This window comes from Eubalaena glacialis, chromosome 17, assembly GCF_028564815.1.
Source record: "Eubalaena glacialis isolate mEubGla1 chromosome 17, mEubGla1.1.hap2.+ XY, whole genome shotgun sequence".
NCBI lineage: Eukaryota > Metazoa > Chordata > Mammalia > Artiodactyla > Balaenidae > Eubalaena > Eubalaena glacialis.
In genome coordinates this window covers 33,974,123-34,001,364 of record NC_083732.1, presented here as the reverse complement: position 1 = coordinate 34,001,364, position 27,242 = coordinate 33,974,123, and the positions used below count along the sequence as shown (strand labels likewise).

At 33.8% G+C, this 27,242-nt stretch overlaps 1 protein-coding gene across 1 annotated transcript in view; it reads right to left on the bottom strand.

The window, feature by feature from the left end:
- Positions 1–437: 437 nt before the first annotated feature.
- Positions 438–27,242, bottom strand: part of RIPK2 (receptor interacting serine/threonine kinase 2) — a 29,977-nt gene continuing 3,172 nt past the window's right edge. Inside the window, exons 2-11 of the mRNA XM_061171354.1 lie at positions 24,725–24,878; positions 22,244–22,399; positions 13,813–13,970; positions 12,680–12,729; positions 11,677–11,838; positions 7,266–7,351; positions 4,256–4,339; positions 3,055–3,148; positions 1,330–1,485; positions 438–775 (exon numbers count right to left, since the gene is read on the bottom strand). Of these exons, the coding sequence (XP_061027337.1) occupies positions 438–775; positions 1,330–1,485; positions 3,055–3,148; positions 4,256–4,339; positions 7,266–7,351; positions 11,677–11,838; positions 12,680–12,729; positions 13,813–13,970; positions 22,244–22,399; positions 24,725–24,878 (1,438 nt within the window). The remainder of the gene's footprint in view (positions 776–1,329; positions 1,486–3,054; positions 3,149–4,255; positions 4,340–7,265; positions 7,352–11,676; positions 11,839–12,679; positions 12,730–13,812; positions 13,971–22,243; positions 22,400–24,724; positions 24,879–27,242) is intronic.

The following is a 27,242-nucleotide window of genomic DNA, read 5'->3' as shown; positions in this document are numbered from 1 at the left end:
TTATCTTTGAAACAATTTTCTAAAGAACTCAATAAATAACATTTAAAAGTTTCTTTGACTTAAGTCTTCAGAAAGTCAAGCATCTTAAACAATAAATAATCCACAAAGAAAGTATATGTGAAAATGGTTTCCATGAGAAACACATGAAACCTGAAGACACTGTTTTGTACAATAAAAATATAATTATTACATTGAAAAAGTAGTTTCAATTAACCAGAGACAAAAATAATTGAACTATGCAGCAAAAATCAAACTTTCTACTGTATTAATTTTAAAAATACTATAATGTCTTGGAAGGAGACTAATATTTATCTGAAGAAGAAACTTCATTAAAGTTTCTAATATTCATATGAATCTCATAAAAACAACATTATCAAGGCAAAAGAAATATAAAATACCCTTTTATGCACTGACTTTTCTTCTTGAAAAAGAGTTACTTATAGGCTTTTATTGTGAAATAAATTTAAAGATGGAGATTGAGAAACCACAAGTATTTCTGGGTAAGGCTGAAGACCCATTTGCTTGTTATCTTTCAATTTTTGTACTATAACTTTGGCAAATTCTTCTCCTTGGATGTCACTAGTATCCAATAATTGTCTGACTTTTGAGGTCCTTGTAGGTTTGGTACTAATGAGTTCATAGTCCTCCTTCATGATCAAATCCCTGGACAGGAGGGCATCTAGAGATTGGTTAAGGCAGGCTTCAGTCATTTGGTTCACAATATCTTCCCTTTTACTCTGGATCCACTGTTGGGTTATACCAGGCTGAAATCGCTCTGTAGAAAAGCAAGGGATGACAAGTAAGAAGGTGGGGACAGATATATAGCTATGAGTAAAATTAGATGAAAAACAAAATAATAAGGCATAAAACCTAACTTTACTATAATTGTGCTCATATGGAACACCAGTATTTTCAAGAAACATTCAGATATTTGGGTTATCTCTTCCCTTTCCCTCCAAGAAAAAGCACTGCATTTTTATACACTATAAATCATGTGGGCAAATGTCACTTTTTCTCAGGTTTTTTTTTTAAACATAAAGAATACTTGCATATTTGATAAACAAAAATATATTTACCTTTAGTAACATATTAAGTCGGACCTCCTCTTAGCACTCCCTCCCTAGATAGATGTTCATGGAATACCATTTTGGCCTATTATTACATATCAACACTCATGTCTTCGGGGATTGGAAGTGCTTTCCTACTTATGGTATGTATATATCATACTGAAGAAATAAGGCAAATAAAACATCGTATAGCAAATCTACTGAACATATGGTTGTGAGATAAATGGCATCATTTACAAAGTGTCTCATAGTACATATTTACCTGAATTTCCCTCAGCTGAGAGTGGATTTATTATTGCTAAAGAGCATGGAGCAGCCCTGTGATCACAGAATGTTGCTCTTTGAGCCACAGAAATGTTACTGTCACAACTGTGATTTACTGGACATTGATGCATCACAGAAAAGTCTTGAGTTTTTCCTATAAAACACAACATTTTCATTAAGGGTAGAATATTCCTTAGCTATTCCTATTAGCTAAAATATGATCCTCCGGGTCATAGACAGGGTGGTATTCAGTGTCTCTTAATTTTTCACTGCATAAGCTGGTTCATAAACCTAATTCCACAAGTAAATAATTTTTGGAACAAAAAGGTTTATGCTTAATGTTTTTACCATATTTCTGTCTTATGTAAATTATAAATCATAGAATTTTACTTCTTCGTGTGGTACCATATTTTTTCTTCTGTGTCATCTTCCTCCTTCTGCACTTCAAATGTGTCCTCTAAATTTACATATGATGTGTCTTTTTACACTCTCCTTTGGTAAACTTATTCAACCTCAGGGCCTCAATTGTCACCTCCCTTCCCAAATCCATGTAATTAAGTTTTCTGTCTTCAGTGAACCTTACATTTTCAACAGCTCAAATTAAAAAAGAAAAAAAATTAAAAACTTAATTATTCATCTTAACTTTAAAACCTGTTTCAACTCCTATTTCTGTTAATAGCACCAATGTTCTTCCAGCTAAACTTGTTCAGCTTTATCTTGTTTTCTCTCTTCCTTCTTGCAAGTGAAAAGTGTGTCCTCTGTAACATCTCTCACACTATTCTCTCCTTCACACTCTGGAGCAGGTCTCATAATCTCTCACCTGTAGTACAATAATAGACCAATAGTCTCCTAACTGGTCTCCCCACCTTGAATCTCCTTTTCCCTTCCAAAATATCCTACATATTCCAGGCAGGATAAATATTCCTAAAGCAAAAAATTTTATCATGTCACACCCTTGCTCAAAAATTTGCATTAATTGCTCCCTACCCAAGCAAAAGAGCCTGAATGGCTTAGCATAGTATTAGAATTCATCATGATATGACTCCACCCTCCTGATCTTTTATCACCTTTCATTCCCCCTCTTCACCAGCTAAACCCAACTACTCACTGTTCTCTGTTTTCTTGCTTCTTTGCCTCTATGCTGTTCCTTTTGCCTGGAATGCCCATCCTTTATAACTATAGGTCCAACCTTCAGCCAGAAATAATTTCTTCATGATGATAACATGGTGTAGTAGTGACATGAAAATATTTATCAAAAAGACCTGGCTTCGAATCTTGGATTTGCCAGCTACTAACTATGTGATCCAGAAGTCTTGATCTTAAGAATCTGTAAAATGAGGAATATCTCCCTCACAAGGTTGTTGTGACAGTACTTTGTAAAAAATGTTACTCTTCCACTATACTACCATAGTTCTATATCCCTATATCTTTTACAATACATTGCTCTTTGTCTAATATTATGGTGACTTAGAAACATTTCTCCTGTTTCTTACAAGAGATTTTTAAAAATATCTTTCTGTAGTGTCTAACATAATGCTTTTAATACTTAAATAATTTGTTTAACATCCCACTATTTTCACATCTTTAGACTGTCACTTTTAAAAAATGAGTTATAAATGCAAATGAAAGACATGTTCCATACAAACCATGACTGCTTGCAAGAATATGATCTTGAAAGAAAACTGAAAACTTGCAAGTAATACTGACTGAAAAATTTACATACTAGATAAAAAATCATTGTCTTGAGGAGCTGACAGGGACCTTGAAGTTCCAGGAGAAACACTAGATTTATGGAGCTGAGAGGATCCACATGATTCCTAAAATAAATAGAAGATAAATGATTTAGGTTAATGAAAAATCATTTTAAAAGTTATACAGCTTTAATTTCTAAACAGTTCCTGCTTTTGGCTTATTATAAACAAAGAATCAAAACTAATACAAATTACACTTTACAAAATTAAACACATATGTGAAGTAACAAAAAAAGTGAACTTGATTTCTTTATCAGGTCAATTGGATGGGTGGGGCAATAGTTAAATATATTAGAAATCATTATTTTTTCAATATTTTGTACATAATCTCAGAGACTCTGTCCAGCTCATGAGAAATTTGAGATCTGCAACTCTGATTACCTACTGATTTAGAGCACATGCCTATTCTCAATGCCTCAGGTTCCTTCAACATGGAGGAGTGGGAATCCATGGAAAAAGTAATATAGAAGTTGGATCCAATCCTAGCTCTGTCATGGAATTACTACCTAAGCTTCGACAAGGCATTTAAATAATTTGGCTCTCAGGTTCTTTTTCTGTGTATTTATCTAAAAATGAGCATGTATGGGCTCAAAGATCCAGTGATGAGATAGTGAATATAAAGGTGATTCAAAGACTACATACTGTGTTTTAAGATTCATTTTGAAGGTATTATTACTTTTCTGAATCTGTAAAGAGAACATATCTTATATATTCTTAAAAGAAATCATTAATATGAAATAATTCTGAATGAATGCTACTAAAGAAATCCTTCTTTTTGGATAGCCACACAAATGACATTTTCTTTCTATTAATCATTGTAAGAGGTTAAGAACAAGGCAGGTATTATAGCTTTTTTACATTTGAATAAGAAGGTATAAATATAGTGGCAGAACTGTACCAATGATTTGTCTATGTACTACCCTGGAACACCATCCATTACATAAAACAAGGACAGGGACAGAAGTCAATGCCCAAGAAAGAAAGGACTGTGATTTGATGAGATGAACAATGAACTAAGAATCAGAAGAGCTGGATTTCAAATTGGAGATTCCCATTCTAAAATCCTAAAACCTCCCTGGACTTTAGCTTCCCATCTATAAAAGAGTGAGATAGACTAAATGATTTCTCATATTCTGCTCACATTTTGAGTTTAATCAACATAATTATTTTTACCTCCTGTGGACCATAATTTACAGGTATGTTCGGAGATAACTCCATTTTCTTCTTGTCACATAAGTGAATGATACTTGAAGCACTCTGTAATAAGAATGAATATATGTACTTGAATTAGAGATAATTAGAAAATTATATGAGTAAAATACAATCTACTTAACATATTTTGTATGTTTATACAAAATCAATAGAAAGAAAATCTCAATCAGTTGAGAATATAATATCTAACTTAAAGGTAGAGATAGTGTAGAATAAGGGAAATAACTTTAGAGACACAGTCTTTGAATCCTGCCTCATATTAACTGGTAAACTTGAGCAAATTCATCCTTTAAAATGGAATAATATCTACATGCAGGATCATTCTAGAGATTGAGATAATGAATATAAAGTATCTGGTTCAAACTAGGTACTTAATATATTTCAATTTGTGTGTGTATCTATCTATCCATAATTATTAAGCATTTACTACAATTTAGGCACCATGATTCTAAGTACTATTATTATTTTCATTTTATAGATAAGAAATTGAGGGCTGGACTAAGGAAAGGAGGCAGAGTGCCCTAATGGAACGATGGGGGCCAATGAGATCTGGTTTAGATCCCAGGATACCTGTTTGACTTTGGGCATGAGACTTAAACTTAGTTTACTTATCTGTAAACTGGAGATGAGAATACCTATTTTGCAGGATTACTGTAAGAAGGATTATAATATATGCAGAGGCCCTAAGATTACTTTGTAAGCATTCAATAAATGGTAGCTATTAAACAGATGATTTATTTAAACACTATGCCTTTGTACTAAAATTGTTTAGTGATTCACTCCTGTCTCTTTAAGCCAGACTTGGATTAGCTGCCATCACTATTGAGTGATTTAAAAACAAAACCATTAGTCTGCTTTTCTTCCCCAAACCAACATAACGTCAAATGCTCTACAGAACTTTAGAAATTGGTGGGATCCACACCCAGCCCTTCATTATTCATACTTAACAACTGTCTGCTCCATAACATGTCTAAGAAGTTTTAGGAGAAAAAAACTATTCATCTATGTATATAATCTATGGGGCACAGTACTTTACACACAGCAGTCCAGTGAACATTTGTTAAATACATTTTTATATGAACCTTTAAAATTCATCTTTGGATCCATTTCTGTTATATAAATTTCTTCTGTTCTTTTAAATTTATTAAAATATTTCTTGTTATACAGTATCATTAATTACTAACATCACTTTTCATAACCGATCAGTTAATGATAATTCAAATTATTTATGAACTAGTGAGTCAGTCCCTAGAAAGAAATAAAATGACATATCAAAGAAAAATTTTTTTGATTCAGTTTTTACTGCTCAAGACATAAGAGATACTATCTGTGAAAACATGAATTATAGGAGCCAGTTCAAAGAACTGAAAAAAATGTAGGAAACTCAAACAAAACAAGTCACCCTAAACTGTGATCTTTGTTTTCAGAAATTTCTTTATGAAAAATCTTATTATCTTAATAAATTTGTATTCTACCCTTGGCCCTGCCATTAGTTAGCTGTGTAGAGTGTTATGTGACTTACTTCCCTATACCTCAGTTATCTCATCTATAAAATGGAGATGGTATTCTTTCCCTAACAGTTTTACAGAATACAAGGATTTAAAAAAAAAAGAAAAAAATAACAACAACTCTGAGTGAAAACAATACAGCAACTTAAAAACAGTGACCAAAGAAAGTAATGCTATTAAATGATACTCAAGTATTTAAAAATATACACGAAATTACTTTATTTAAGAAGCAAAAATTTCTCCCCCAAATTAACAGTTTTAAATATAGATCCTAGTATTTAAGTTGGTTGGGGACAAAAAAAGGAACTGAATTGGTTCTCTTCCAGTTCAGTTTCTTAGAACCAAGAAAACAGACCCTTCTATCCACCTTTGCTTGGCAAAAGAGGAGAAAGTTGTGAAGAGAGAAAAGGGAACTGAAAAGACAAAGCAAAAATAAATGTTAACAGAAGTTTGTATCTACTAAGAAGTGGAGAGATTGGAATGTTCTGGAAAAGACTACCTACTCCGAAGCGGAGAAGTCAATGAAAACTTATCAAAAGATTAAAGCACAGTTCCTCCTCAGTTCCTTAAAAAACTCAGGCACTAATATTGCCACCATCAATTTTAAGTTTGGTTAAGGGCAGTTGTTTCCTTTATGCACTTCCCTTTTAAACCAAAGATTATGTTAACAGATACAGCAAACTGCAAGAGGCAAGCAATGTCACTTAGTGATAAATCAATTGTAGATTATGCCTGTTCACAACCTAAGAGATTGGCTAATAACTGATGGTTTTTATTATCATATCTCAAATGCAACTTAATGAAACCCAGAAAGTGTTAAACTAGGCTAACTTTGTCCCTAAAGGACTGTAGTTGCTTTCTAAACAATTTTTGATAGCAGCAAGAAAACCTTGCAGTAATGGGTTCCTTCAATTGTTTTTCTGGTCTACAAGAGCAGAATGAGTAAATAAGACAATTGTTCTAGGTAATTCATATCAACTGCTACTTTGGTCTACGCAACATGGAGTGTTTGAGTGGGAAAACAAAAAGATATAAACAAGCCATAGAAAATACACATTTGGGCCTCAATTATTAATAAAAATTCTACAGCTTAACTTGGCAATAAAGTGCAATAACCCAGACATCTTTTACTCTCTATATATCAAAACTTTAGAGAAATAAACATAGATTTAAAACAACAACTGTAGTAATTTAGGGCATTAACTGTATACAACTGGCACTCATTACACATTTTAAATTTACATTTGCTATATGAGAGGTCTGAAAATCCCTTTGAAATCTGGAGGCGGCTGTTTGAATGAAATGGAAAAGTTCTTTGGTGACAGATTCAAGACAGCATAACTACTGCCCCAGTACTGTAGCTTGTATCTGTGGAAGGTATGTAGAAAAAAACTAAATTAAACTAAACTAAAACTCTCCATGATTTAACATTCTAATTTCCGGTATTACATTTAACAATTTACCTTTGTTTTCTTTAGTTGAATAACAGCTTCAAGAAAAGTTATCTCTTCAAATGTTTTCAGAACTGGTTCAAGTTCTATTAAACATTCTAAATAAGATAAATAAAATGAGTTCAGGTTGCTTATAACCATTAAAATGAAAAACATAAACGCTAATATTTAACTGATAAGGCCCTAAGTAAATTTTTCCCCAAACTGATGACATTCAACTGTCTTAAGAGCGTTTAGTACAGGCATAAAGATAGACATATCTAAAGATAGATCAATGGAACATAATTGAGAGTCTAAAGCTCTTACAAGTATGGGCAATTGTTTTTTGACAAAGTTGCTAAGGCAATTCAATGAGGAAAGGATAGTCTTTTCGACATATGGTACTAGGACAGTTGGATATCCACACAAAAACAGAAAAATTTAGATTCTTACCTCACAACATACATAGAATTAACTTGAAATGGACTATGCACCTAAATGTAAATATAGGTGAAAATCTTCATGACCTTGAGTTGGGCAAATAATCCTTAGATATGGCATCAGAAACAGGATCCATAAACAATTTTTGATAATGGGACTTCAAAAAAAGTGAAACCTTTGGCATTTAAAAAGATGCTATTTAGAAAAACAAAAAGACAAGCCCCAGACTAGGAGAACACTTTTACCTATCATGTATCTGCTAAAGAACTTATATCTAGAATATAAAAAGAACTCTAACAACTTAAGACAAACAACCCAATTTAAAAATGGGTAAAAGATTGAATTTCACCAAAGGAGACACACAAATAGCTAAAAAGCACATGAAAATATGCTTAAACACCATTAGTCATTAGGAAATGCAAATTAACACTACAATGAGGCATCACTCCATACCCACTAAAATAGGTATAATTAAAAAGACAGAAAATAACAAGTATTGACAATGATGTAGAGAAACAGAAAACCTCACACATTGCTGGTGGGAATGTATCATGATGCAGCCACTCTGGAAAACAGCTTGGCAGTTTCTTAAAAATGAAAGATAAATTTACCATACAACCAAGCAATTCCACTCAGGTAGTTACCTGAGAGAAATGAAAACATATATGTTCACGCACAGACTTGCACATGAACAGTCATAGCAGCATGATTCATAATAGCCAACGAGTAGAAACAATCATAATTACCACTATTACTACAATAATATATGGACCTGTTGCTTAAGGGAGAGGCCAGGGCTCTAGATAAAACTGAGCATCACTAACATATAGATGGTATAAAAGCCATGGTCTGGTCTGGATCATCTAGGGGGAAAGTACAGATGGCAAACAGTAAAGGACCCATATTAGAGCTCTGAGGCATTCCAACAGTTAGAAACTGAGCAGAGGAAGAAAAAAGATAGAGGAAGAGAGGATAATAGGGAGTATGGTCTCTTGTGTCTTGGAAGCTATCAGAGGGAAAGTTTCAAGGAGGGAAGAGTCAGCCATATCTAATCTGCTGAGAGGCCAAGTAAGATAAGCAGTATTTTCCAAAATTGCCATCCTTGGTAACTTGAACAAATGCAGCTTTAGTGGAGATATGAAAACAGAAGACTGATGCAAGTTTGTTAAAAATTGAATTAGAGATGAAGAAGTAGAGACAATAAGTATGGACAATTCCTACAAGGCGTTTAGATCTAAACGGGAGTAGAAAAATGAGGTGGTAGCTGAAGGATGATATGGGGTCAAGAATTTTTTTCCTATATAAAGATAGGATATAATAATAGCATAGACCTGTATGACAGATGAACGATCCAGTAGACAGGCAGAAATTGGCAATGCAAGAGCAGAGAGAGAATATAAGGAACAGAATGCTGGAGAGAGTAAGGGAATGGCATCCAGAGCACAAGTAATACTGTTTACAATTGTATAAGAACACTTTTTTCCCACTGTAAAAGAGATAAAGCAGGAAAGACAGGTCAAGTACAACTAAGTTTATAGATCTGGTAGTGGAACTATGAGGAAGTGCTCTCTCATGGTTTCTACTTTCTCAATGCTCAAAAGAAATACAGAACATAGAGTGTAGGAGGTTTAAGAAGGGAAGATAAGGTACAATATGCATTACCCCTGTCTTCTCTTCCTAAGTTCAGAATCTATTAAGATAGGCCACACAATAATGATAGATGATGATCAAAATATCACCTTTATTAATGATAAAGCTAATTGGAATATGTCCCTTTTTAGATCTGTAGCATATGGGCTTAGTAATACTTTGTCCCTTCAGTTGACAGTTTTACTCACTCAGCTACAGGCCTCACCTGCTTCCATATGGGGAAGCACAAAATGTGCATCCTTTAGACAAGCTTACTTCTAAAAGGAGGAGAAAACTGAGAAGGGACTAGATAAGTGTGCTTTCTTTTTCTCTAAAACTAACAAATGAGGAGGAGTGCTGAGGGGCAGATAGGACCTAGAAATGTTCCTCCCATACTTTCCTTCTGGGGATTGAAATGGAATTTCATCTTCACTTTGGAAACATGAAATGGGACTTACGCATCTCCTACAGTAGTACAAGATGATCATCTAAGTCTGTAATTCTCAAACTTTTGGGTCTCAGAACTCTTCAAAATTATTAAGAGCTTTTGTATATGTTGATCATATCTATTGATATTTACTACATTAGATTAAAACAAAATTTTAACACATCAGAGTATATGAAAACACATTCCATTATCCGTTGGAGCAATGACATCATCAAACTTAATTTAGTCTCTGGAAAGATTTTTCCAGAGGATGAGAGTAAAAAGGGAAAATAATACCTTAATATTTATTATTTTGAAAAGTTTTGATTTTATGAACCCCTTATAAAAGTCTCAGGAACCAACCCCACCTCCAGAGGTCCCTGCACCACAACTTAAGAAAAGGTGATCTATGAGAATGGAATAGTAGATGTATTTGAGAAACATAACAGAATTGCTAAGTAGTGTTTAGTGCCCAGTTTTAGCCATTAATTTAAAAAGAAAACAATGAATTCCATTTCTGGCCAAGATGAAGCAACAAGGACCAATTCACCCTCCTGCCTTAAACAACCATTAGCCAGATAAAATGCATGAAACAGTGGTTTTCAAGACACTAGATATCAGGCAACAAAGGACAGTGATCTCTAAGTGATAGGAAACAACTGAGGTCAGCCTTATGACAGCCTGACTACCCAAGCTTACTGCCTTGGGAGAGTTTCCAGCTATACTACAGGGTAGGGAAGTAAGGCGGGGCCCAGTGGAAGCTCAGAGTTGAAGAGACAGGGCTGGGAGTTAGGGTAGATGGAGGCAGATAGAGTTTATAGGACAAAGCACCAAAGAGGAGAGGTACACAGAGAGAGAACTCCAGAGATCCGCAGAGCGTTCCTCTCAAATATTCAGCAGCACTGATCAATGCAGGATGTAGAAGTCAGTAAGCCAAAAGCCACTGTTCTGCAATGAACAATAGGGAAAAACCAGGAAGTTTGTAGAGAAGTACTGCCTAATGGCATGATCTTCAGAAGAGCTAGAGTCTTTAGGGAATGGAGAAGAAATTACAGTTTGGAAGTGGCACTGGGGACAAAGGAGATATATATTGGGATAGCCAAAAAGTTCGTTCAGGTTTTTGTAAGATCTTATAGAAGAACCCAAACAAACTTTTTGGCCAAGCCAATACATACATACATATATATACATATATATACACATACATACACACACACACGCCCTATTACATGGCTCTGGGAGATAAGAGATAAAATGTTAATCCATTATTAGAGCAACTTTTGATTTTTTTTAAATACAATGCTGATGAACACTAGACATAAGTTTTGACTGGAAAGTACATTTTTTTTTTTTAGTTGGAAAGAAGATTCCCAGTCTACAGCTTGTCTTTTCATTTTCTATAGCATCTTTTGAAGTGTAAAATTTTTCAATTTTTTTGAAGTTCAATTATCAAAGAATTTTTTTAACAGATCTTGTTTCTGATGTCATATATAAGAGCTCTTTGCTTAACCCAAGATCATGAAGATTTTCTTCTATGTTTACATTTAGGTGATGATTCATTCTACCTCTGAAATAAATCTTAATTCTATCTGATTTTTCGATCTCCAGGATTGGTCTGGAAATTCTACTCTTGCCCTTCTCCAATCAAATTTATACATAGCAGCGAGTGATATCTCCTAAACTTAAATTTAATCATGTTATTTCCCTGAAAAACTCACTTTAATGGCTTTCCATTGTACTTGGAACAAATTTCTAACCTTTTTATGATGATAGTCAACAGCCTCTCCTTACCACTTCAATCTCATCTCATAAAATAAAAACAACTCTGAATTAAAAAAAACTTTGAGCTTGTCATCTAACTTGTGTAGTTGTTCAAGGAATATTTTATTTATAGCGTATTTGTTATTTTTGTAATTCAAAAGGTCCAGATTAAAACTGTACACTAACTTAAGAAAGACGGTCTTTCATCTGGATTTTGCGCCCATCCACTTTCTATTAGAGAGATCATAAGTGCTCGATGAGGTATATCAAATGGCAAACTTTCTTCATTAGTGTCAGGTCGACGTCCTTGTGACACACTATACATAATCTGCAAAGGATTGGTGACTTCTGTCAAAACAAATATATTTCATTCATTAGAAATATATTATCATTTAATATATTAAATACACTCTAAAGCCAACCAAATGAGCATGAGGGAATCTTAAAATCTTAGGAATAATTCATTACTTCCCTTTCTGTCAAAGGAATATTTATATCCCAGCTATTGCCAGACTTGCTGCCTCTCACGGGAGGAGTTTATATCTTCACCTCTTTAATTCTGGGCTTGGCCATGTGATTTGATTTGGCCAATGGAGTATGAAGAGAGCAGAGTAAAACAGAGCTCAGCAGAGCTGAGCAGAACCTAGCAGAGCCAAGAAGGGCCACAGCAACTAATAACCGAATGTGAATGAAAAATAAATGTTTAGTTTGTAAACTACTGAGATTTTGAGGTTGTTACACAGCAAACTGACCTAAATGAACCTCAAAGTAAAGAAAGAGACACTATTATCAGAAAATCTGAAAAGTATTCTTCAGTGTTTGCTGGTCTTTAGAAGAAGCACTAGTTAAATTTTCATACAAACGATTTTATAGTTGGAATGAATCTTAGAAATAAGAATTCAAAATTTTTACTTTGCAGATGAAAAAAAATGAGGACTTAAGAGATTCAGTGGCTTATAATAGAGTTAATTACTATCAGAACAAGAAGAATCTACATTTTTCTGATCCTTAATCCAGTACTTTCCAACATACAGTGGATTCACATTGATAAATTGTTATGTTTTTCTAGTGTGTTTTCCACAAAATGACTGTTAGGCAGATTTAAAATAAGTGATCTTTATTCAGATAGTTCTGAGTATGACTTACCAATATGATGTCACCTAGAATAAGGAAGTCAAAGTACACTTACCTTCAAAAGGCTGTTTCCTAGATAAGACTTCCCATGTGATAACTGCATAGCTGTTTAAGATAAAAATATACATATAGTACTTTATAAACTAACTATTCATAATAAACTAAAATGGTACTGATTTTAAAAGCTGACTGTGGAGATACCATTTTTTAAAGTAATAATGTAGTGAAATGCTGCTTAAAGAATCACTATATAGAACCAAGATGATGAATATTCATATACAGTTTTGTTTTGAAAGGGAATTAATTCAATTTGAAAAATTAGGAAATTACTGTAATAAAAACTTGAAGTTATAGGCAAGGATAACTTGTGGATGATTCTTTAACACCTAGATAAGCTATGCCCTTTAATTACATGATTCTATTATTCACACAAAATAAAGAGCAATAAAAAAGGCTGTCTCATGTAGCCCTATTCTATTGACTCTTTTTCTGGTGTAAGTACTGTCTATTTTGGTAGTGTTAAATGTTAATTGCACTGTTTCCCTCCCCCTATCAAGGTCACATATGATAAAAATCCTTTAATATTATAAATTGATAGGATAATAAGATATGCTTTAATAATTTTTAAGGATGTAAAAGTAGCTTAAGGCAAGGCATCGGAACTTCCCTGGTGGCGCAGTGGTTAAGACTCCGTGCTCCCAATGCAGGGGGTCCGAGTTTGATCCCTGGTCAGAGAACCAGATCCCACATGCATTCTGCAACTAAGGAGCCCTCATGCTGCAACCAAGGAGCCCATGTGCCGCAACTAAGGAGCCCACTGCCGCAACCAAATAAATAAGTAAATAAATATTTTTTTTAAAAAAAGCAAGGCATCTTTATTTTCATATTTTTAATTTTTTATTTTTTTTTGGCCGTACCACACAGCTTGTGGGATCTCAGTTCCCTGACCAGGGACTGAACCTGGGCCACGGCAGTGAAAACTGAAATCCTAACCACTAGGCCACTAGAGAACTCCCAAAGCAAGGCATCTTTAATCTGAAAAACATTAACCACTGTCTCTAATTTATTTTCACCACACTTATGAGAGAAGCATAAAAATCATACTTTTAAAATGTAGCTTCAAAATTCTGATTGATTAATCTTGTTTTTTAGACAAGGTTAACTCTGAGCAAAAGTAACATGCTGTACCTATATATATCATGCTTGATAGTAGCCCTTGATTTTTGTCCAGGTTCATAGTTTTCAGGTGGCATATAGATAATTGTCCCTCCTTCTGGTGCAGATTTACTACTTCGTGATTGTGAGAGGGACATCATGCGCCATTTTGATAAACCAAAATCTGCAATCTGGAAGGGAAAAGAGTAATTGAATTTTTTAATTTTCTCTTTAAAAAAAGTCAAGAATTGATTGTTTTTGTTTATATTTATTATATTTAAACATGAGACCAGAGTAAATGCTATATATATTAATATTTTATTTCTATAATAGTCTATTAGTTTCTTAACAAATTGGATTCCATAGTGCTGAACCCAACAACTCTAAAAGCAATATAAACTGACTTGAAGTTCAGTATAATATTACAAATTTTAAAAGAGACCAAGTTTTGAAAAAATAAACAGGAGTATTTTTGTCTTTTATTCTGAACGAGTATATACACTTCACTTTTTGTGACAAGTAGCTTTATATCATGTGCTTTCAAAATTTACCTATACCTCACAGAACTGCTAAACTACTCATATCTAATATGATTGTCACTGGGTATTGTTTACAACTCAGGTTTATATGTTCTTATTTATAATGTGCTAAAAATAGTATCCTTAAATTTTGAAATAAGTAAAATTCCAATATAGTATAATTCATTATTATATGATTTATGCCTACCACTAAAAGAATACCTGTTGACAATAGTATAGTTAGCATATAAAACATATTTATGTCCATGACAAGGAGTGCCTAAAGCATTATCAGTGACAAACATTCTGTACTTTTGATATGTCCTTTACAGTTTTACTTCACTTGTAAATTTTGTGCAGATACTATCAATACACAATATCTTATAACTAAGTATCTAAAACGTTCCAATGTTTTTTTTTTTAAAGGGAGACAAAAATATAAGAACAGAAACAATATTTAGTGAACAAAAGAGTATAGGAAAACTTTGAAGACATTTAATTTAAATCACTTAGACCTTTACACGGCACAATTTAGGAGTCAACAGAGTGGAATGAGCTCCATCCAGCACACCATTTGTGGTTCAATCATTTAACTCTTAAAATGTTTACTAGCTTTAAGAGAAGAAATAATTTATTTAGTGTTTAGATGAATTTGAGATTAAAAAAAAATTATGGCCCCACTCCAAAAAGGGAGGGGGTAGCCTATATGAATCTTTCATACATTATCATAATAAAAGGGTAAGTCTAAGAAAAAAAATTAGAAAAAACCAAGAGGAAACATGGTGCCACGACATGAAGATAAGTTGGATTGATTTCTAAAGGCAATATAATATGTGTTCTGGAACATGGGTTCTAGAGCCTTGATTACTTAGATTTACATTCCATTTCTACCCCTTAATTAGCTGTGCAACCTTGGACAAGTTTTCTAATTTCTCTGTGCCTCAGATTACCCATCTTTAAACTGGGGATAATAACATAACACAGGGTTGTACTGAGAAAATTAAACTAGTTATTCTAAGTGAAGCACTCAGAACAGTATCTGACACATAGTAAATGACCCCTGTGTATTAGTATTATTAATGTTTTGTACATGGGAATAAACCTCTAAAGATTGCTCTTATTCATACAATACCAACAAGCACAGTACATAGTTTCAGGGCCTTTAATACACTTTGAGGTGGTATTAAGACTGGGGAACCGTATATCCTACTTCTACTTGCCACTACAAACTCTTATTCCTCCCACTCATTCTCTAAAAGCAAAAACAGTACTTCAGCTGCACATCTTCTAGGATAATAAGCATTACTATGAGAAGCAAAGTTTATTTCTGTGCCACAGTGAGAAATGTTAAAAAAAAAATTGGGATGTGGTCCATCTTATACCTGACCCACAAATTGCAAACTACTGGGCTAAATACTGGTTTGAATACAGTGCTGGAGAAAATGTATTCTGAGCTTGCTTCCTTATGTGCTCCTTTTACTTCACCTAAGGTCTTCATCTATGTTTTCAAATCTCACCTAGAAAACTGAATCAGAATTCCCTTTATCAGCTAATTTAGTTTGGCTTTCACATGGAACCATATTTCTCCCCCTTCTCTATTACAAACACCATATACCAAAGACACGATTCATTAAATCTGGATCTTCCAGAGAAGAAAAAAAAGTGAAGAATATGATGAGAGGAATACAAGTTCCATGATTTCTTGAGGGTCCTGATATCATTCAGCAATGAAGACAGAGAATAGGAACTTTTCTATTCTATACAAGATCTTAACATGCATTTCAAAGGTAAAGGTTCTTTTTAGTTAAAAAAGATGATAAAAGCAACAAGAATTTACTGTATTAGCACAGGAAACTATATTTAGTATCTCAAAATAACCTATAAAGGAAAATAATCTGAAAAATATATAAAACTGAATCACTTTGCTGTACACCTGAAACTAACACAATATTGTAAATCAACTATACTTCAATTTAAAAAAAGATTAAAAAACTAGAGGAAATTAAAACACACTATTCATAAAAATCATCCATAATCTTATTACCCTACCGGAATACCTATTTTCATTTACATAATACTATCCATGTCTGTAAAATTATAAAGTTATCAGTAAGAAGCTATGAGGAATAACTTCTAAGTATTCTGGTTTCCACACATGACGGACAGAATAGTTGAGAAATCAAACATGGTACATATAAATATTTATTTCAAATAAGCCTACCACAGGTTCATTTGTATTTAAGGTGCGCTAATTGATACTGACCAGCAGATAAACAAATTGAATGTATTCTTTTTAAAGTAGAAAAGTCCTGGTTGATCTTAATTGGTAGTAAATGTTTTTCTTTTAGATACTATGTTTCTGGTTAGCATTCCAGTATAAAAATTTACTTCAAAAAACTGTAGCAAGGTGTGTTTCCATTTAATTTCATTAAGTATTTTAAAAGATTTTTTGTACTTCATTTAAAGGCCCTTCCAAGAAGATAGGTAGATCAGGTAACTGTTACTTTTTCATGAGTCACTGATAAACTTTGACTTTTTTTTTTTTTTTTTAAACTTGAAGTATCCTTGACTCCCTTTCTTTCACTCCCCATCCATCAACAAGCCCTGTAGTCTTTTTTATTTATTTTTATTAATTAATTAATTTATTTATTTATGGCTGTGTTGGGTCTTCGTTTCTGTGCGAGGGCACCCTCTAGTTGCGGCAAGCGGGGGCCACTCTTCATCGCGGTGCGCGGGCCTCTCACTATCGCGGCCTCTCTTGTTGCGGAACACAGGCTCCAGACGCGCAGGCTCAGTAATTGTGGCTTACGGGCCCAGCTGTTCTGCGGCATGTGGGATCTTCCCAAACCAGGGCTCGAACCCGTGTCCCCTGCATTGGCAGACAGATTCTCAACCACTGTGCCACCAGGGAAGCCCCTAAACTTTGACTTTTAAGGAACATTTATAAAATAAAAAGTAGAGACACACAGGATGCATATAAAAGAGTGTCATAATTTATAAGAATAGTATTAGAAAGGTCACAGTTTTGTATGTGTTAAAGCTAATAAAAGTTAAAAATACACACAAAGCCAAACTATTTTAAATTCTATTTATTTCAAAGAAAGACCATGGGTACCCTACTGATCAATGAAAAAGAGAAAGTAGGGATCATCATCACCTATTACTTTGCTTCTGTTTTCTCTATCAAGAATAGTTTCTGGACTGAGATGAAGAAAATAAAGTCCAAGGAGGTTGAAAAGTTTATAAAGTACAAATCTCAGGTCATTTTACATATATTTCAGGTTTAGTTAGAATACTCGCATACCTCCATGGTGATGGAGGTATTACAGGATACGAGAAAAGCAAATGTCATTCTGATTTTTAAAAAGGGAAAATAATATTGATTTTGCAAATCTATATATTGGCAGAGACTATCCTTAATCCCAGGTTTAAAAATTTAGAAAATTTAATGAAAGGGTTACTTTATGAGTAATTGATAAAAGAGCCAGAAAGAACTAATGAAAAATTATATCAGCCCAGTGATCAATTTCAGACCTCATGTGACATATCCCAAGTACTTGGGGTATCTAGCACAACACTGTTGCTCCACAAACACTTAATAAAGGAATGACAGACTTCATTTCCTTTTTTGTCAGTAGTACTACTGTCAAAGAGTAAACGTTAAAACAGTTTGTATATTATAAAACATTCTGAGGTACTTTAATAATATCCTTGACTATTAAATTATCAGGCCTATTGGGTATATATAGAAGATCTGGAATTCATTCATTTGTTCATTCAACAACTACTTATTGAATACTTCTATACGGCATATGCTAAGCAGGTGGCAGTGAATAAAACAGACTAAATTTTAGTCTTTGTGAAGCTTATTATATTATAATTGGGGGAAATGGTCAATAAACACATTAATAAAAAATGTTTTGTAAGATGGTGAAAAATACTACGGAGAAGCATTAGTCAAGGTATGAGGATACAGAGGAACTAGGTGGGTTGTCAGGGAAAGCCACTCTGATAATGAGGAAGAAAAGGAAAGGGAGTAAGTCATGAGTATGTAACAGGGAAGAATAAATCTGACTCCATATTGGATCTGTTTCTTTTACTTTAACCTTTGTATTCTATTGCTTTTGCTACAAGTTAAGAATATTGCCTATAGCCTGAAATATACAAGACAGCCCATTCTCAAGGCTCTGACCTTTAAGGGTATAACACTTTTCTATTCATACAGAGATAAAAAGTTACAGAACAGACAATTACATTTGTCTTGTTGGAGGTTTACAGGAACATCAAGACCTGACCTACATGGACTGCTGCAAGAACAAAAGATTCCAAGAAATTTGCACCAACCAACCACACCCTCTCCCCTTTTAGTATAAAAACAAAAGCCTGAATTCTAGCTTGGGTAAGGTGGTTCTTTGGGACACTAGTCCACCATCTTCTTGGTCTACCGGCTTTCTGAATAAAGTTGCTATTCCTTGCCCCAACACCTCATCTGTTGATTTACTGGCCCTGTCCTGCAGTGAGCAGTATGAACTTGGACTCGGTAACAAGGACACCTGGGAAAGCAGTCAAGCAAGGACTTTTGTAATATTCTAATGGAAAAAATTGGAGAAATATGGGCTGTATAACAGCTCTTTTAGGAGTATTCCAAACAAAATGAATGCTTATTCTCCAAAAGTCCTAATTAATAAAAGGATTGATATTGACCTGAAGGGAGGTTTTCAGACCATGTTGTGTAGCTCTGATTTGAGCTCTGTACTGCTTAATAGTTAATCATGACTTGAAGATACAAAAAAGCAGCTAATTAAATTTGAAGATGACACAAAGCTGGAGGACAAAGTTAAAAATCCTTGGACTACAGAAAAAACATTCAAAAAGGTCTTAAGAGCTGAAGTTATCACCCAAATCTAACAAGATAAACTTTGATGATGTCCAGAAAATATTCTGTAAAGTACATGACAAGGAGACATGACTTAAGTAACAATACATTAAAAAAAAAAGAAAGAAAACCTCTCAGTGCTTTTTGTTGACACTGAGCCCAATTTGAATGTTGTTATAGGACTGCCCCCCAAAAGACGAATTAGTAAGGAACTATGAATATGAAGTAAAGTACTTAAGGACCATTCTACATTTATCACACCACATCAAGGGTGTAACTGAGCAGGACCCTATGAGGCCTTCCTGGGATAGACCTCCCCCCCAACCCCATATCTTCTGCTTTAGCTCCTTTCTAAAGTACCTAGATAATAGTATCTGATGCATATTTCTTAGTTTTTCAGATGCTAAAACCACCACCAAATGGAAGAAATTAACTACTTGATGATCATGGGCATGTAACCCCCAGACCTTCTAGCACCTAAGGACTGACCACCATCAACCAACCAGAGAATTTGTGCAAGAGCTGACCACATACCCAAGGTGTGCCCCTTCCTCACCTTGCCTTTAAAAATGCTTTGCTGAAACCCTTTGGGTAGTTAGGGTTTTTTCAGCACGAGCTACCTCTTCTCCTTGCTTGGCCCTGCAATAAACCTTTCTCTGCTCCAAACTCTGACATTTTGGTTTGTTTGACCTCACTATGTGTTGGCCACACAAACTTGTGTTAGGTAATATGGGTACTTTGTTTAGTTCTGAGGATCAAAATTTAAGAGAGATTTAAACACAGATGCATCTAGATAGCACCTGGGATTAAAACCTATGTAATAAGGAAATTGGTTGAATAAACTAAAGATGTGTATAAGGGAGAAGTGTATGTGAGAAGTAGGGGGATTATAGCTAACTCCAAATCTCAGAAGGGCTGTCAGGTGGAAATAAAATTGGACTTTGAACTCACTTTATCACTAGGACCGCTGAGTGGAAACAACAGAGAAGGAGTTTTGACTGACCATATAAAAAAATGTCACAGTCATTCAGTTATGGATCTTAAAGACTCTGCTGTCACAGGGTAACTCCCTTGGGAGATGAGGGATTGTTGTAGTGAGGATTCAGGGGACCAGCTGATTAGGGGACTAGAATAAGTCACTTCTACCTGTATGGTTCTATAACTGATGTAATAGATTTGTCTCTTTTTTTTAAGCAATATTGAGGCAGCAGCTTGCTTCTCTCTTCCTTTTCCTTCCATTTTATTCTAGGGAGAGGAAGTGCCTTCAATAAAGGTTTATTTTTTCACTTAACTTTTCTCACACTTTTTATATCTATTTTTCTATTGTTCCAACTTCCTTATTACTTATTTGAACATTTTTGGAACTTATAATAATCTTCAATTATGTATATTATTTGAAGAAGTGTAGCAAAATACTATGCAAAAATAAAGTGAGTTACATTTAGTATTAATTTCTCAGCAACTATTTTTTATTTGCTGTCATCAGTTACATATAGGGTAACTGAAATCACTACTCCTCTGGTGCCTTTAGGTATCTAAATCTTATGCTTTATGCAAAAAATTAATTCAAAATAGATCACAGATCACAGATTTAAATGTAAAACATAAATCTATGGAACTTTTAGAAGATAACATAAAAGTAAATCTGCAATACCTGTGGCTTGGTGAAGAGTACTTAGACATGACAGCAAAAGCATGATCATAAAAGAAAAAAATTACAACTTTTGCTCTGTTAAAGACCCTGTTAAAAGGATGAAAAGAACAAACTTTGGATTGGCAGAAAATTTTTGCAAACTACATATCTGATGAAGGACTTACATCTAAAAAATATACAGAACCCTTAAAACCCAATAGTAAAAAAGCAAAGAATCCAAGTAGAAAATGGTCTTAAGATATGAAGAGATGTTTCACTGAAAAGGATATAGAGATGGCAAATAAATAAATAACAATATTCAACATTATAGGAAAATGAAAATTAAGACCATGGTGATATATCACTATACATCTATTAGAATGCTAGAACAGAAAACTATGATAATACCAAATGCTGGTGAGAGTGCAGAAAAGCTGGGTCTTTCATACATTGCTGGTGGAATATACAACGGTACAGCTACTGTGGAAAGTAGCTACGTAGTTTCTTAAAAAGCTAAACATATGCTTACCATATGACCAAGCAGTTACACTCTTGGGCATTCATCTAGGAGGAATGAAAACTTATGTTTGTTCAAAAAGTTGCACAGGACTGTTCATAGGAGCTTTATTGTAATTGCCAAAGACTAAAAATAACCAAAATATCTCTCAATGGGTGAACGGTTAAACAACTTTTGTACACCCATACCATGGAATACTATTCACCAATGAAAAATAAACCAACTATTGACACAAGCAACAACTTAAATGGATCTCAAAGGCATTATGCTAAGTGAACAAAGCAATCTCACAATATCACGCACTGTATGATTCCATTCATACAGTATTCTCAAAATGACAAAATTATAGAGATGGAAGACAGGTTAGTGGTTGACAGTAGTTAGGTATGACGGAGGGGAGAAGGTAGGACTATAAAGGGGTAGCATAAGTGATACCTTTCTTGTGATAGAGTACTGCTATATCTTGATTGCTGTGGTGGTTACACAAATTTACACATGTTAAAGTGATACAGAACTATATACATGCATTGTACCAATGCCAAATTCCTGGTCTTGAAATAGTACTATAATTATATGTGATGTAACCACTGGCAGAAACTGGGCGAAGGGTACATGGGACTTCTTTGTATTATCTTTGCAACCATCTATGAATCTATAATAATTTCAAAATAAAAAGTTAACAAAGGTCTACTTGACAATTTAAATTAAGAACATAATGACTATATTTTGAACCATAATTTTACCAATGTCTGTAGTCTAGGAATAACTAAGTCACTGCAGCAGGAAGAAGTGGCACTGAATTAGGGGCTATGGAAAAGGCAGAGATATTAAATTGGCAAGGTAGAAGATATAACTAAAAAGTCTTTAAAACTATTAAACACAAGGATGCAGATAAGCTTTTTTTTAAAAAAAGTAACTACCTTAACATGAAATTCATTATCCAATAAGATATTCTGAGTCTTCAGGTCATGATGAAGTAGAGGAGGATTCATATTGTGCAGGTAATTTACACCTAGTGCAATTTCATGCAGAATACGAAATCTTAATGGCCAAGGAACATCAGGATATTCATTTTTCTTCATATATATGGAAAGAAACAAAACTAAAATTAGTGGCCAAATTTATTTCCACTTAGAAAATGAAATATTCCATGAGGAAATATAGTATTAAACTAAATATCTGGTATAACTAAATTCAGGGCAAAAAATACTCATTTTGTTATACAGTATCAATTTGACGTTATTTAACATCCTTGTATCTTACTTTCCTCAATTTTTAGAGAAAATAATGACTTTACAGTACTGATATTTCCTTTTAGTTTATACTGGTAATGCAACTACATGGTATGGGGTCTTTCTTCAGTTGAGACAGTTTTAAATTATTTTTTATCTGTATAATACCCAGACATATATTTATACTCATACCCATCTTCCCATTCTATGGCTTCTATCAAATAACTTATGCCCATGAATGTGTACACACACACACACACAATTTGTTTCTATTCAAAATTTATATTTTAAATTTCCTATTAATATAAAACCATACTTGATTATGATAACCACTGCATCAATTAAAATTATGACCATATTTATTTACTAAGCATTAATACATCATATTTTAAAATCATATATTTACTTGCATTTCAGCTTGAAAAATTAGCATTTGGGAGTTTTGCTTTTGTGAAGGAGACAAAAATCATCTTCATATTTCCTGGTACTTACAAGTGATAGTCATCTGAACTTTCTTAAATGTTTTCTGAACATAAAAGTTAATACAGCTTCCCAGGAGAAAGAACATACTCAGAAAAATTAGATAATTTGGGAAAATCCAACAATGAATCATCAGGGACCATGACACTGGGTACATTTTACTAAATAATATGAAAAAGTATGCTTCCACTGAGCTCAAAACTGTTCTTAAGAATTTTTCTGCAAATGGGTCAGCTTAACTAACTTGGCAGGGGAATGGCTCAAAATACTTGTCTTTACATAGTATTTTGATTTTTTTCAACAATCTTTTGTGAGGTTGGGGGAAGGTGCTTCGAGATAAATCCTGACCTAATAATACAGGACACCAAAAGAAACACAAAACACAAATGTTCAACATTAATTCCTCTTGTATACACAGATTCCCATCCCCTTGAGTAACTGAATCTTTTAATCTTTAAAAAAGTAACTTTTTCTGAAAATTATATAGTTTAAAGAAGTAACAAGGCCTCTCTGCAGTATAGTGCTATATGGAAGCTTTTGATCATGGAGAGGAAGGTAGATGAGTGCTCACTATGTATTTTATGATTCCTTCCAGGAGTTAGCAATCTCCCTGTAGGAGGCTCTAGAATTTCTAATGGGCTCCAAATTTGGGTACCAGAGCATCTACTGGGGTGCTGGGGTATGGGAAGACAACATTAGAATTTATGCTTATACTCATTTAACAAAAGGAAACTGTGTTTAATTAGTATTTGTATCTTACTTGCTGTGTTGGTTACACAAATCTTATACACTGACACTAGTTACTTTACTCTGCCCTTGTTTCAGATGGTCCTGTCACAAACAGAATGTGTAGTATCCTGAAATAAAGAGGAAGTCACTCCATGAGTGGTGACAGTGGCACCCATTCTCCCTTGTTTGCTTATAGAACACTGTGATGTATCAGAATTTAGGAGTGTCCAGTGACTAGATTTTACAGATTATGTTACTACTCAGTTTTAACAAAAGCAACCCTCACAAAATAGACCGAGTTCTTTAAAAATATTTCTTGACAGAAACTGCAGGCTAGAGATAATCTTAGTAATATGAGATCAAGCAAACAACAATAGATGAATACACATATTTTGAGAATGAGGACACCCCCCCACCCCGGCCATATTTGTTTACTGATGGGATTCACAATTAAAGCCAGATAACTGATACCTTGAGAAAAAGGTACATGGCTCATGCCATTGTCTATTATTGGAAAAACTCATATATTTGATACTCAGATTTATTTGGCCTATTAATTCAGAACTTTATGAACTGGTATCATTAACATTTAATTTGAACCCTAAATTGTCTTTAACATAAAATGAAATCTGGCTTAAACTAACAATAAATTGTATGATGTGCAGAGTTTATCTTTTCTCTCTCCTGCTCCTCTCCTACATATATATACGTGTGGATATCAGAATTCAGTGCAAACCTCAGGAACAGTAACCTAAGCAAAATAATCTAGGTCACTTAGAATGCAGGGTCTGACTCCACAGTATTTTTAACAACACAAAAGAAGCCATAAATGGTGACGTTTTTCATTATTCTTATTTTGATTCATCTATATATCCCCAAATAATCTGATCATTTGTAAAACCAAAGCACTATATAGGTTGAATAACAGAATTATAACCACTGAAAATGTATAATACTTACCCTATGTAGGAGTTCATTTAATGACCCATTTGGCATGTATTCAGTAACTATTCCCAAAAATTCAGGCTCATTGCAAATTCCCAAAATTGGAAGAATGTAACTAAATCTAGCTTTGTGTAAAATTTCAGCTTCTCTTAAGACATCATTTCTTTCACTAAAGAAAGAAAATGTATAATTATTTCAAAGTAATGAAAAATATACAATTATCATGCCCATAAATATTAATTAATCCTGGATTTTTTCATTCATTAGCTTTTGACCTCATGTAAATTATGTGGCTTCTCTTAGTTTCTTCGTGTTTAAAGTAGGGATAATATCTACCCTATATATTCCATAGGTCTGTTTAGAGACCAAAATACCTGTATAAGCCACTGACAGAAAAAAGTGCTACATACAGATTATTATTGTACTCTTCTCAGGACAGGGAAAGAATACAATGTTTAAGTTTATAAAGTCTATCTATATTAGAATGATAGGTGCTTGAACTAATTACATTAAGTTTATGTTGTATTAAAATGATCAAATTTGATTAGACTGTCATATTAAATTTTATGGTTGCATACCATGTAAAAATTTTCTAAATATCCTGAATACTAAAACACTTCAATGTTGTAGATTTTAATGACTAGATGATAATAGTTGCATAGGGTCAATAATGCTTAGAAATTATATACTGGAACACAGGAAAAGGACACTGAGAACAGGTAAATGCTTATAATGGATCCCTGGGCTAACTCTGGATCCCAGGTTCATTTGATTTTTCATTCATAAAACAAATAAATATTGAACATTTATTATGAATAAAGAACTGTGCTCAACATTATGGAGACTATTAAGTTTAAAAAAAAAAAAAAAAAAAAACACATAGTCTGTGACCTCAAACTGTCCAGAAATCTTTTTAAGAAAAATAAGTACTCACTGTGGTCTTGATTTACACTTCTCCAATGATTAGTGATGTTGAGCACCTTTTCATATACCTATTGGTCATTTGTATGTCTTTGGATGTGTTAATTATATTGATATTGGTAATTATTCCATGATGATGTATATGTATAGCAAATAATCATGTTTTGTACTTTAAATATATATGATTATATTTGTCAATTATTCCTCAATAAAGTTAAAAAATAAGAAAAGCAAATAAGAAAAGCAAACCAAATACTTAAAATATAAGGCAGAATGTGATAAGTGCCATCAAAAACAAGTAAATAAGCAAGCAAACAAGCAAGCAAATAAATAAATAAATAAATATAGGGAGCTCAGAGAACTAGTAAATTTGGGCTAAGGGAGTTGCTACAGCCTTTAGAGAGAGATGTCAACAGTACTTTAAGGATGGATAGAATTTCAACCATTGGAAAAACGGCATCCAAGATATGTGGTCCCTCTCCAAGATGGGAGAGATTTTGCCTTTCTTTTTTATCTGTGTATCCCCAGGATCTGGAACAGTACCTGGCACACAGAATTTGTCTAATAGATGTGTATCAAATGAATTCAAGGAAGTTAAAGTACAGGCTATATCTGGAAAATGGCAAATTGTTTAATATGAATCAGGATGTGTAACAGTGTGTGTAAAGGGAGTGAAGGTGAATAGGGTAGGGTAGCGCCTCATCTCAGAGCCTTAAAGCCAGGTGAGAGTGTTTACACTTTATTTGGTAGTCACTGAGTTGTGACTACAGGTTATTGAGCACAGGAATGACATGAGTGGAACAAACTTTTAGGATGATTAACTTGGCAGCAAGGTGTAGGATCAACAGAAGGAGGTAGAGTTTGAAAGCCAGGTGTTAGAAGATTATAATACTAGTTAAGATGTGAAGCAATGAGAGTCTGAAACTATAAAGGTTGCAGTGGAAATAGAAAGAAAAACACTAGCTGAATAGAATACCCAGGCTCTGGTGGCTGACCGACTGACCTGATTGACTAAGGGAGGTATATACATATATATATGTGTATATGTGTGTGTGTACGTATGTGTGTGTGTACATATATATATGAAGGGAACTGGATTTGTCATCAATTTTTACCATGGATGATTTGGTATTGGTAGCAGCAGTAATAGAAAGAGAATTGTCTCTAGGAGAAGCTTATTAGGTAAGCGATGATGATTAGTTGGTGCTTAAACCACCCAAGCTCTTGATGAATGGCTGCTGAAATAAGAAAAGCAACAGACATTCCAGACCAGACTGTGAAGCCTCCTTTAAAAACAAACAATAAGCAAAATAAAGCAAAAAAATCTTAGTCAACTATGTTTTGAATAGGTAATATACTTACATGTTTCAAAATTCAAGAATTACAAGAATGCATAAAGAGTTTCTCTTCTTCTCCCTGCTCTTTAGCCACTTAATATCCCAACTGTGAGGCAACCAATTATACCAATTTGTGAGACCTGCTTTAATTAAATTTATATTTCCTAAGCTGAAACAGGTCTGTATTTACCTCATGAAATGTAGGTCAACAAGACAGTTATTGAGTGGCACCTTTGCCGGGAAGGTTCCTGGATACTCTGAGAAAGAATTATAGA